Here is a 13,660-nt window from a genome sequence, read left to right as displayed (position 1 = left end):
CCCAGCTTTCCCGGTGTACAATATTATCACTGACTTATTACCCAGCTTTCCCGGTATCAGATATTATCACTGACTTATTACCCAGCTTTACCGGGAAAGCTGGGTAATAAGTCAGTGATAATATCTGATACCGGGAAAGCTGGGTAATAAGTCAGTGATAATATTGTTCACCGGGAAAGCTGGGTAATAAGTCAGTGATAATATTGTTCACCGGGAAAGCTGGGTAATAAGTCAGTGATAATATTGTTCACCGGGAAAGCTGGGTAAGAAGTCAGTGATAATATCTGATACCGGGAAAGCTGGGTAATAAGTCAGTGATAATATCTGATACCGGGAAAGCTGGGTAATAAGTCAGTGATAATATTGTTCACCGGGAAAGCTGGGTAATAAGTCAGTGATAATATTGTACACCGGGAAAGCTGGGTAATAAGTCAGTGATAATATTGTACACCGGGAAAGCTGGGTAATAAGTCTGTAATATTATTGTACACCGGGAAAGCTGGGTAATAAGTCTGTAATATTATTGTACACCGGGAAAGCTGGGTAATAAGTCAGTGATAATATTGTACACCGGGAAAGCTGGGTAATAAGTCAGTGATAATATTGTACACCGGGAAAGCTGGGTAATAAGTCAGTGATAATATCTGATACCGGGAAAGCTGGGTAATAAGTCAGTGATAATATCTGATACCGGGAAAGCTGGGTAATAAGTCAGTGATAATATTGTTCACCGGGAAAGCTGGGTAATAAGTCAGTGATAATATTGTACACCGGGAAAGCTGGGTAATAAGTCAGTGATAATATTGTACACCGGGAAAGCTGGGTAATAAGTCTGTAATATTATTGTACACCGGGAAAGCTGGGTAATAAGTCAGTGATAATATCTGATACCGGGAAAGCTGGGTAATAAGTCTGTAATATTATTGTACACCGGGAAAGCTGGGTAATAAGTCAGTGATAATATTGTACACCGGGAAAGCTGGGTAATGAGTCAGTGATAATATTGTACACTGGGAAAGCTGGGTAATAAGTCAGTGATAATATCTGATACCGGGAAAGCTGGGTAATAAGTCAGTGATAATATCTGATACCGGGAAAGCTGGGTAATAAGTCAGTGATAATATCTGATACCGGGAAAGCTGGGTAATAAGTCAGTTATAATATCAGACATCGGGAAAGCTGGGTAATAAGTCAGTGAATATATCTATCTATATCTAGCACAGATCATATGGCTACTAGCTAACATGCATTTGGGCTGTAGTGATTTATTGTTTTTGCTGCACAGAATGGGTTTGTAACACAGGTTTTATGTGTAAGTGTATTAGATTGCAGGACAGCCACAAGTTACTCCATTAGTTCACTAGCATTGGTCAGTGGTCACTGAGTGATTCCCCAGCAGGGGGATGGGCTTTACATACTCTGCAGGCTCCATGTGGATGACTCATCCACATGAACGAGCACGGACTGAGCTCTGAGGGTGAGTCATGAGGGGGCGTGGCCTTCACTCAACTGCCTGAGAAGCAGGAAGTTATCAGGACATTTACTGCTGGTAAGATTGAAACAGCAAAGTGGGACAACCCCTTTAAGCATAAATGGGTTGTCGAGGATTAAAAAAGGAGTCTGTTTATTTTTCAGAAGCACCACTTTTGTCCATGAATTGTGCCAGGTATAATACCTTAACCACAATTACTTTACCGGAGGTGATTTGCATAACAGTCACAGCCTAAAGACAAGACTAGAACTGTTTCTGTAAAATAAAATAACAAATCTGTCTTCTAACCTTTGATAGCCTTTTTAAAGCGAAATACTGTTAAAGTGATCTATTGTCAAAAAATACACTTTGAAAGGTCATATTGAAGATGTCTTTGAGCTGGTGACTACTACTCATTGCCAAAATGAATGGCCTCTGATGCACAGGTTTTTAACCCCTTTGGCACAGTAAAAAAAAAAAAATCACATCCTTCAAAGCAAGGTATTGTTTATTTGAAACTGGCTATACACATGTGATAAAAGTCAGCCATTTTCAAGCCCTTTGCATACAACATATGTGGAGTACTACAGCTTACACTGAAAGTAAAACCATCTTACTGGTCACTGTGGATGAACAGACGCATCGGAGACACAATAGTAGATGAAGATGAAGAGAAGATCCAGCGTCCACGAACTTGAAGCCTTTATTTCAAATCGCATAATATCCATAGGAAGAAAAATGAAATGTTGAAGCGTTTCGACCACGGTTCAACCATGCTGTTGGACGAAATGTGCCAACTTTACAGGTTTCTCTCCATGGATTTTATGTGATTTGAAATAAAGGCTTTGAGTTCAAGGAACCTGGATCTTCTCTTCATTTCCATCCACTACAGCTTACAGTTCTGCTTGCCTTTGGTAAGTCGTTACCAGCATAGATATAGTTATATTGCAAATGCAGCAAGCCACCATTTGCTATTTGTCTCATCTCTAGTCACACTTTCAGATATTTACTCTTATTGCAGGATTATACCAATGCACAAGCATTTCACGCCCTTCCATCAAAGCACTGTTAGATAAAGGGCCACCCGACTGGTAGGAAGCAGTTACATGCGCCGTCTGCCGTATAGTGACTGTATTCCATTGACGTCGTCTTGAGACAGGCGATAGTTGTTTGTGTTTACATAGCGGTAGGTGGGGAACATCAAGGCGCGACGGTCATCGGAGTGACCGAGTCCCAAGGAATGACCAAATTCATGTGCTGCCACCAGAAATAGATTGAAGCCTAAGGAAAAGGTAGGTAAAGGTTATAAGGAGAAAGCTATTCAGCAAATGTTCATAGCTTCTTTACCTATGGTTCTAGTATGGTGGCAGCTACGGACAAATATGGTTACATTTGTAGTTAATTTATTTTCTTGCCTTATTAAAAGAATATTGCATGGGAAAATTCCCACTGGACACTGGAGCACACACAATAGGCAGACATCTCCGGTCTCCTCCTTTGCTGTGTAGACTGGGACAAGATCAGCAGAGAGGAAAATAATAAAATTGCTACTGTTCTGGTGGAAGCTTATAAAAGGCAGGATGGTAACACTGTACACCACACAGACAGATAAAGCTCTGTACGCAGCTGCCCTGTCGCTCCTTGGTCTCTGGGGAAGGCTGAACCCTATCATTTTCTGGAGTCTATAATAATCTATTGACATTTCTCCGTCAGTTAGCTCCATTCATTGCAGCTGACATAGAGTCTGTTGCACTGTCTATAGAGACAATACAGAAAGGAACTGTATGCCTTCAAAATGGCTGGTTTTTAAAAAATTATTCACCCAGGATTTCACTTCTATAGACTTACATCTAATAATGCAACAAAAAATTAATAAAAATTAAAATCTCTAACAAAAGAAAGCTAAGAAACGGAAGATATTAGAATAAAAAAAAAAAAATAAATCACAGTCCCGACCACTATTCCAGCACTGCCACCTTGTCCTTCCCACTGGACTTGGTTTTCCTGGCTGTAGCAGTGACTAGCACTACCATTCCTACACCCTGCTACTGTCTCTAATAGGCTAACAAATAATGTAATCTGTGTATTTATTCCAGGTCCTTTGATATTGTGCATTAATAGCATTGCTATGAAACTGTTATGTTCATGTAATATACCTGGTTGTCCAGCAGGTGGCAGTGTATCTGGCAGAAAGAGTACCTTTAGACAGAATGGAACTTACCATTCCATTCTCCCTCCTTTTGGGCAGAAGTGGGCTAGTCCTGTTTTCTACCAAGGGAGGGATTGCATGAAGCTATAGGGAGTCTAGAAGTTGGAAGCAGACAAGTCAAGTCATGGGGCAGGGAGGGGAATGGCCCTCTTCTGCAGCAGGAGTCTCCAAAGGGAAGCAACTCATAGAGCACCCTGTCTCCTTACAGATACAGACAGAGTATAACGAGGGGTCAACAGCCAACAGCAGCGGTTACATGTCATGGCTTCAGCCAAAAACATGACATCATGACAGCAGAGACTGGGAGGATTGGAGTGTTGAAGCAGGAACGGAAGTGGAACGGGGCAGTGACTATAAGGTTTTTGCTATTCTAAGAACTTCCCTGTCTTAAAAAAATAAATTAGAGGGATTTTCTGATACTTTTTTAACCAATGACATTTCCACTTGAAAGGGGCTAATCTGCGCCTAGGTTGTGTGACCGATAAACAAAACGTCACTGATCTAAGGCCTGCTGAGGCCTTCTCAAACAGCTGATCGGCGAGGTTCCCGGGTGTTGGACCCCACCTGATCAGATACTGATGACCAATTCGGAGGATAAAACATCAGTTAAAAAGTCTCAGAAAACCCCTCACACTTGGACAACCTGCCGACAAGAGAAATATATGCATATCTATATTACGGAAAATAACAGTATAACTTTCCAGCAGCGTACCTGCTTGGTTATCTGTCCATCTCTCATCTTCATCAAAATGGGCATCACCTCCGATTCTAGCACCAGGACCATAGGCATGAGCCAGTACACCATTGGGGCCATCGAATGGATTCTGATCATTATGTGCTGCAATAAAATGATAGAAATTATTATCATTATATACATAACAGGATATGATTTATCTGTTTTATGTCCTATGGGCAACAAATGTCACTGCATGGCTATACAGTATCATATGTTACAGTCCTCTGTTAGGGTTATACGTCAGAAAATCCTCCCGACAATGAGAGCAGAGCCTTAATGGCCCAGCCCAGTATACCTATATATACCTGCTGTATAGACCTACTTACATCGCGCATTGAACTGGATGAGAATATCGGCGTCTCCATTGTTTACTCTGGTGAAGCTAAGTGGAGTGACTTGGCTCCAAACGTTGAGTGCCCTCTGGATCGAATTGTCAACCACAGAGACTGGAAGATCCGGGGTGTAATTCAAAATTCTGTACAAGAAGAAAAATATATTAAACCCATTTGTTTTAATACTTGTTGGTTAACACGATACTTCACAGCTATAAAGTGAGTAAAATATGGTAAAACCTAAATGTCTTTAATCCTTTTAGTAAAGCCTCATGCACACGAACGGAAACCGCGGATCCGCAAAATATGTCTGCAGTCTGTGTGCCATCCACATATTTTTTTTTGTGGACCCATAGACTTCAGTGGGTTTGTGGTTCACATTTTGTGGACGTATTTTATCTTTTTGTGAAATGGACATACTCATGCGGAAAGCACATGGATAATTCACATGCTCTCTGCATCGGTATGTCCATTCCACAAATAGATAGAACATGTTCTATACCTGGCCGCAAAATGTGGACTATGGACCCACTAAATTCGATGGGCCCTCAAAAATGCAGATGCAACATGAACAGTATCCATATTTTGCGGACCACAAAATACATGTGGTTGTGGGCATGAGCCCTAAGCCAAACGTTCTTACACATACTGCTCCAAAAATGTTGAGTACATGGCAAGTGCCACATTTTTTATGTGTTTTGGGCACCTTTAGCACCTTCCTTGTCAGTAATAAAAGGGGTAAGCATAGTTGCTTAAAATCTCTAATTTTCAGAGACAGTCCTGGCAAATTTGGGCTGTCCCAGCCTGAAAATGGGTAGGGCTTGTGTAAGCTCCATCCAAAAGTGGGTGGCCCTGTTGGGTTCATGGCTGGGAGTTAAATGCCCTGAATTTTTCAACAAGAATATTGGTATGTATGGGTAAGAAGAAAATCACTATATTTACTAATGGAGCATGCCTTTTTTTGGTGGAAATATTGGAGTAAATGTGGCCAACCATGATGTGGTGTAAAGTATAGGAAGTTTTATAACATGCAATGCCAACTGTATTAGTCCGTGTGCAGCATCTGGAAAAATCCAATGCAATTTACATAATTTTTGTTGCTTCATATTATTTTACAATATTAATGATAATCTTCTTTCATCCCTTGAACTTAAATTTCCCAAAAACCATGGTCCACGTTTCTAAGAAAAAGAAAGCACAACACAGCTTTTTTCTGAGAAGTTTAAGAAGTGAATGCTGAGCTGTGATTGGTTTCTATGGGCACAAAGACACTGATAAATGAGGCCTAATTTGCAAGTTGTACAATTTGGTGGCATTGACAAGCGCGCAAGGCGCCATTAGTAACTATTACCTAAATCATTGAATTTTTATGTTCCAATGGCCTAGGCCTATAGCAAGGTCCCTGACCTACCATGTGCCATTTACAATACTGAAATCCTCTTAGACAGTGAGGCCTTTTTATTAGGCGCAGAGGTAGTAGTCTCCCCCAGACCATAGCACCTGGTAGATCCCAGTGACTTCCCTACTAGATAAAAAGGCACCAGTATTATAAATGGCACCTGGCTGGTGAGAGACCTGTTGCAGGTTTTGCATTTAGTGCCAAAGAGATTCAAATTATGCATCTGGGTCATTGGCAGACTTACCAACTTTTGAAGGTTGTCCTCCATTATTTTCTTTAGTAGCCACACCCCTTTTGCAGGCCCAACCCACTTTTGAGAGGTGCCCAGCCTTTTTTGAGCATTGCTCCACCCCTTTTGAGCCACACTCTGCCCTCTTGAGGTATTTTAAGTCCCGAGGCTGCATCTAGTGACACTAAATCCCAATGTCACATACAGTTACAGTACATGAAGGGGTACTTTTTGGGGGGCAAGAATCCCTCTACGCTGTGCCAGGAGATTTTGCAACACTTTTGAGACTTCTGGATGTCTCTCCTTTTTCCAAGAGACCCCCATACATTTCGGCACAGATGGCAAGTATGGCCTTTGGAAGGCCAGGGCCCGGGTGCAACTGCTATCTCTTCTATTTTTTTAGAAGATAGCCATAGATTAGTAAACCATTATTTGCTTGACTTTATTGCCTTATTTCATTGTGGTTGCCTTTCTTGTTAAAGTGAAAACAGGAAGTGCATTCATATTCATCACTATTAAGTTTTAAGAGATCTTCTTAAAGACTGCCAACAAAATTTATAACCCTAAAAATGTTATAAACACGGTCTATTGATAACGAAGTGACAGTTTTACCATTAGTTCCTAAGAAACAAATTTTAAAGTGACAAACAATATGGCTGCACTTTCTGTTGTCACTTTATAAAATATGGCCGCCGCTGCAGCAAAATAGAAAAATGCTATTAAGGCCTCTTGCACACAAACGTTGTCCATCCATTCCGTGCATTGAGGACCACAATTTGCGGTCCCCAATGCACATGCAAAGTCCGTGCAGCGGCCGGGACGGATCGAGACCGATTCAACTTGAATGGGTCCATGATCCGTCCGCACTGCAAAAAAATAGTTCTATATTCTTGCAGTGCGGAGGCACGGACATAAACACCATGGAAGCACTCCACAGTGCTTCCGTGGGGTTCCGATCCGTGCTTCCGTTCCGCATCTCTGTGATTGCGGATCTATTCAAGTGAATGGGTCCGCATCCGTGTATTACGAACCTCCCCCGTATTCTGGCCGCAATAAAGCCACGGGCGCACAACGTTCATGTGCAAGAGGCCTATCTCTGTAAGTAGAAAAAACACAATTCATACACTTTTGCCGTCCCTCAGAATTCCATTTTCTAAGACATGGCCATTTGTACATTTTTGTATGGAGCTCGCCTTAAAGACAAGGTAAAACGTTTATAATGAGCATCCTGAGTGCTCCAGAAGGAGGCATGATCTTTATTGCGGATTACTAAGTGTGTAATAACTTGGGAAAAAAAGATATAGGGCCAATAATATCCTGATCCATTGTACCCACCTGTAGGTAATGGAGTTTTTCTGCCATCTTGGTCTTCCATTGAATGTTGAGAACTCTGCCACGTCTGGCATGCCACATCTAGGGGCTTTCATTATATCCATGGTGTCTGTGTCCAGCTTTCCTGTTACTTTCATCCTAAAGAATTTTTGCATTTCCTCCAGCCTTTCCCTAAATGTCTTTCTATCTCTAGAGGTGGGTGGGTAGAATTTGTTTAAGTAGTCCTAGGGGCAAAAAAGGCAAAGAAATTGGTTCATGAAACTATGAAGTATTCTAAAAGATCTAATATGTATCTTAAATGGGTTGTCCCTTGAAGACAATCCACAGTATAGGACAGGCATCCTCAAACTGCGGCCCTCCAGCTGTTGTAAAACTACAACTCCCACAATGCCCTGCTGTAGGCTGATACCTGTAGGCTGTTCGGGCATGCTGGGAGTTGTAGTTTTGCAACAGCTGGAGGGCCGCAGTTTGAGGATGCCTGGTATAGGAGATAGTGTCTGATTGGCAGGGTCTGACCGCTGAGACCTTCACTAATCACTAGAACGGAGAACCTTCTCTTGTTTGAACGGAATGACGGTCACACATGTGCGCTGCCACTCCATTCAGCTATATGGAGCTTGTACTTGGCTATCTCCGGCAGTCCCACACAGTTGAATGCCACTCCATCGGTGGTGACCCTAGCCATCGGATCTCACTGATCAGACACAGGATAGGGTATAAATTGTCTTAATGAGACAACCCCTTTAAGTACATAAAAGAGTAGGCCTTTGTGAAAGAGGCAGTCTATCTGGAACACGCGAAAAACTACCCTAGAAATCCATGTCTACATAAACACCACGGGGGTCATTTATTAAAGGGGTAAAACGCTGGACTTAATACCCCTTTAGCTGGCAGTGGATGCGCCGAATTTACTTTCATTTCAATAGGTCCGCAAAAAAAAGGAAGTTACTCCGTATGCATTCCGTTTCCTTATGTCCGCATGTCCGTTCCGCAAAGAAATAGAACTTGTCCTATTATTGTCCATATTACAGACAAGGATAGGACTGTTCTATTAGGGGCCACTTGTTCCGTTTCGCAAAATACGGGATGTACACGGACGCCATCTGTATTTTTTGCAGATCCATTTTTTCACAGACCGCAAAATACATACGGTAGTGTGCATGAGCCCTAAAGCCTCATGCACATGAACGTGTGCCTGCCGGGCCCGTGCAGTGGGCCGTAAATTCCGGTCCGCAATGCACGGCCCCCGACCGTAAGGCCACCGCATGTGGACGCGGACGCATTCACTTAAATGGAGACCGCTATCTGCATCCGAGGGTCCGCACCGCAAAAAAGTAGTGCATGCACTACCTTTTTGAGGTGCGGAAACACAGACAGAAACCCCACGGAAGCACTCCGTAGTGCTTCCATGGGGTTCCGTGCCTCTGTTCAGCACCTACCTTCTGGTGCCCGTGTATTGCGGACCCGCTGTTTGCAGGACACAATACGGCCACGATCGGGCAACAGCATTGTGCATATGGCCTAATTTCAGTTGTTTTTTTGTGGACCCATTGAAGTGAATGGTTCCGCATATGGGCTGCAAAACAAAGGGGAACAGACACGGAAAGAAAATACGTTTGTGCGCATGAGCCCTTATACTGGTTTTTAATGACTCAAATACTGATGGATAGATTATCAATATCAGTTGTGGCCTTTGGGCGAGTGACCCCTTCTTTGACCTGTGACATCAAGTTTATCAGTCACATGACCTCACTGTATCTCAGTCCCATTAAAGTCAATGGAACTGAGATGTAATAACAAGAACAGCCATTATACAATGTACAGCACCCTGCCTGGTATACTATCTGGCTGCAGCACCCAACCAAGCAGCACGGCCCCTTCAAACAGCTGATTGGCATGGGTGCTTGGAGTTGAACCCCCACAGAACTGATGTTGATGACCCTTTACTAAGAACAGGTCGTCAATATTGAAACCCTTTATTTGTCATTATTGGAAGGTAGTATTACAGCTAAATACCTTAAAGTGGAAACTATGGTTTCAGAAAATAAATGTTATTTTTTTCCTATAATGAAAAGTCAAAAGTTTTCTATCAATTGTTCACGGTTTTCAAGATCTCTGTTTGCTGTCCTTCAAAATCATTGTTTACTTCCAGGGGGATAAAAATCTGTTCTGTTCATAACAGGACGTGGACATACAAGAGTACCACTCGTTACACATACAGTACAGTTATCAGAGCTATGCCTTGTAACATGATTTTCATCACCTGGAAGTAAGCAATGAAGGTACGTATTGAATGACAGCAAGCAGAGATCTTTGAAACTCATTATACTAGCACATTTGTTAATTTTTTATTATACATAAAAACTTTTTTCAAGTTTCCAAAGACTCTAATAATATTTGTCATTTCCCCCCCCCCCCCCCAAGACATACCTGTGCTAAATCCTCATCTGTGGAGCTGACGTCTTCGTTGTTTTCGGGTCTTGGCATGGCGAGTGCACCATAACACAGCGACAGGAGGACCAAGCAATGCACCTGCATCATTGTGGCAGTCAGAGGACACAGCCTGCACTGGACTGTGCCGCTCACAGCAGCGTGCTTTATAGGGGAAGGTGTGTTGCAATGCTGTCATTCATTGCCAAATGAGCCAAGCTCTTTTCACATTTAACCGATACATGTACATTGTAATCATCGGGTCAGCAAATATCAACTCTAGGTGGTCACTCAGTCTGCGGCAACCCCGCACAATTCCAATAGAGATTAGCTTCCTTGTTCCTTGATATGATGCACAACTTTTTTTTTTTTTATACTAGATGGGCATGTAATATTACATTATACACAGAATCTTTGGAAAGATTTGTTTTCAAGTAAAGCAGGATTGTACCAGCACCATACAATTGTTGGCCTTAAAGGGAATGTGTCATCAGAAAAAGACCTATTGTTTAAATTACATTTTTTTATGTTTAACATATTTTTAAAGAAATTTTTTAATTTTCCTTCTCAATATCTATATTTAAACAAAAAACATAAGTCAAATAATAGGCGCCACTTCTTGGTCTGTACAGATCACTTTACTGCAGTTGTCTCCTTATCTGTCATTCTAATCCTGCCTGTAATGATATCACCTCTGTGTACAGATAAGACAGGATCCACCATTTACAATAAGTGATTGTCACATCGTATCTATTCTTTCCTTGTACAATGTCCTCTGCACAGGTCACAGAGCAGCCTAGAAAACTCCGATAGAAGTCAATGAGGTCCCTCCTGACCATTGTGTCTATGGACCATGGGGCTGCCGTAAAGCAATTTTCTTAATGCTGTTAAGAACAGCTCAGGCAAGATGGCCGCCCCTATAATTATTTTCAGGAAATAAAATAAAAAAAATCTGTTATCAGAAAATAAAAACAGATTAGAGGAAAAGGATATGTGTCACTATCTGGTTTTAACTGGCAGATAACATTTTTGGCGACACATTTCCTTTAAAGGGGTTGTGCACTGTAATCATATTGATGACCTATCCTCAGGATAGGTCATTAATATAAGATTGGTGGGGTCTCCACCGATCCGCTGTTTGAAGGGGTCGTGGTGCTCATGCGAGCGCAGCGTCCTCTCCAATATTTAGCTGCACGCGGTCTACATTATAGCAGATACATATTTAAGTGAATGAGACAAGCAGGTGCAATTACACTGCGCCATTACATGGGAAGATCTGCAGGAGGGCACAGTGCTCACACAGGTGCCGAGGCCCTTTCGATCAGCTGATCAGTAGGGGTTGCGGGAGGAGTCGGAGCCCCCACCAATCTGATATAGATTATGGTCATTGGTATCTTTACAGTGCACAACCCCTTTAAAAAGCATCTGTTCGCATGGCCAACCCTATTAAACCAGGCATACAGCCTGTTAGGGTTGATCATGCTGAATTCAACCATCCCACTGTATTTGAAAACTGTGGCCCTGTTGTAGAATCATGTGCACTTTATTGCATATGCAAATGAGGTGTTTGGAGCACCAAGGGGCGGGCCTAGACCCTCAGAGCACTACTGTAGCACAGCCTTTTCTCCCCTTAGCCATCTCACCATCTCCTTCAATGACAGGGGCAGGCATTCTTGCTGCCTTCCTGCCTGGCCTTGTAATCCCGCACATGCGACAACAAATATTGAATTGGCGCATCCGCAGTTCGGACCTCAACAGTATTTCCCCAATGCTTTCATTAGCATATGCTAAAAAGTGCAGATTTCTCTACAATGGGGCCACCAATTTCAAAAACAGAGGTATTGGTTAACTCAGAGTGACCAACCCCAACCAGCAGTATGCCTAATTTAATAGGGTTGGTCATGCTGTCAGATGCCATTTAAAGGGCAATTCCCATCTGATAACTAGTGATGAGCGGGAGGTGCCATATTCGATTTCGCGATATTTCGCGAATATTCGAATGAATATTCGTGTTATATTAGTCGAAATCGAATATTCGTAATTATTCCAATTATCGCGAATAATATGCGATTTTTTTTCCGCGTATTGCGATTATTTATCTTGATAGTATAAGGCAACGTTCCTATGCTAATTGACTATGGCTAGGCTAATATGTGTATTTTACGAAATTTCGTGATATTGCTATAACTTCGTCTCTTAGAATATTACGAATATTCTAAAAGACGAAGTTAGAGCAATATTACGAAATTTCGTAAAATACACATATAGACTGTAATTTAGCTAATATAGTGCTATAATCCCTTTTTTTTCCTCAAATTTTTTTTTGCCTCTTCTGAACTTAAGTTTTGTAAAATATGTACACTATTAAAAAATATTACTATAGCAGTATATTAGCTTAAATACAATCTATGTGTATTTTACGAAATTTTGTAATATTGCTCTAACTTCGTCTTTTAGAATATTCGTAATATTCTAAAAGACGAAGTTAGAGCAATATTAAGAACATTTGCAAAAGCCGAAATTGCGATGCGAGTAATATAATACGAAATAATCGCATGAAGATTTCAACTTAGCACTGCTATATTCCATATTAGGCTAGAATATGGAATATAGCAGTGCTAAATTGAAATCTTCATGCGATTATTTTGTGTTATATTACTCGCATCGCAATTTCGACTATTGCGAAATTTCGTAAAATACACATATAGATTAGATTGTAATTTAGCTAATATGGAATATAGCAGTAAGTTGAAAACGCCACTGACTGGAGCAGCCAGGAAGCCAGGAATCCAAAGGACAGGTAAGAACAACTTTAGAGAAGTGGGAAAGAAAAAAATATAATAATAAAAAAAAACAAAAAAATAAGAATATTCGAATTCGCGAATATATAGAACGATATTCTAAATATTCGCGAAATCTCGAAATTGCGATATTCGAGAAAAAAATTCGCAATTCGAATATTCGCGCTCAACACTACTGATAACGTGATGTAAGGTGACCATATTTTGGTTTTCAAAAAGGAGGACACTTAAGGTAGAATGGTTGCCAGTGCTGCACTATGTTCTGACACTGTATGTTGTGAAGACACAGACACACCTGCAGAAGAGGTCCAGGGAGATGTGAAAGTAAAGCGGAGGACACCTCATTCACCACTCTCTGGGGCCTCCTGTCCTCTAAAGCTGTACTTATTAGCAGGGCCGGGACAAGGCTCCCTATAACCCCCACCTCACCATCTCTTAAAGAGGACCTTTCACCACTCCTGACATGTCTGTTTTAATAGCTTCATGCATTCCCCATGTAATAACAATTCTGGAGCATCTAAGGGTACTTTCACACTAGCGGAAGGACGGATCCGTCCTGCCGCTATTTCACTGTGTCGCCGGACCGCCACTCCATCCCCATTGACTATAATGGGGACGGGGGTGGAGCTTCGGCGCAGCACGGCAGTGCGCGGTGAGAGGCTGCCGGACTAAAAAGTCGGACATGCAGTACTTTTAGTCCGGCGGCCTCTCGCCGTGCACT

General features: G+C 41.8%; 1 protein-coding gene across 1 annotated transcript; it reads right to left on the bottom strand.

The window, feature by feature from the left end:
• Positions 1–1,961: 1,961 nt before the first annotated feature.
• LOC122930904 (collagenase 3-like) lies at positions 1,962–10,296 on the bottom strand. Its single transcript, XM_044284598.1, has 5 exons — positions 10,139–10,296; positions 7,712–7,932; positions 4,743–4,891; positions 4,393–4,518; positions 1,962–2,752 (listed from the first exon to the last, which is right to left on the bottom strand). Exons 1-5 carry the CDS (start codon positions 10,247–10,249, stop codon positions 2,574–2,576), a joined length of 786 nt encoding a protein of 261 aa, XP_044140533.1. The 5' UTR covers positions 10,250–10,296; the 3' UTR covers positions 1,962–2,573.
• Positions 10,297–13,660: the final 3,364 nt, after the last annotated feature.

This window comes from Bufo gargarizans, chromosome 3 (genome assembly GCF_014858855.1).
Source record: "Bufo gargarizans isolate SCDJY-AF-19 chromosome 3, ASM1485885v1, whole genome shotgun sequence".
NCBI classification, from domain to species: domain Eukaryota; kingdom Metazoa; phylum Chordata; class Amphibia; order Anura; family Bufonidae; genus Bufo; species Bufo gargarizans.
This window is presented reverse-complemented; position numbering and strand designations above follow the sequence as displayed.

Bases quoted from the DNA above. Each gene is read 5' to 3' on its own strand.
- LOC122930904 (XM_044284598.1), bottom strand. From the start codon at position 10,249: ATGATGCAGGTGCATTGCTTGGTCCTCCTGTCGCTGTGTTATGGTGCA. The intron at 4,892-7,711 runs GTGGGTACAATG...CTTCTTGTACAG, and splicing joins AAAAACTCCATTACCTACAG to AATTTTGAATTACACCCCGG. The intron at 2,753-4,392 runs GTACGCTGCTGG...CCTTTTCCTTAG, and splicing joins ATGGACAGATAACCAAGCAG to GCTTCAATCTATTTCTGGTG.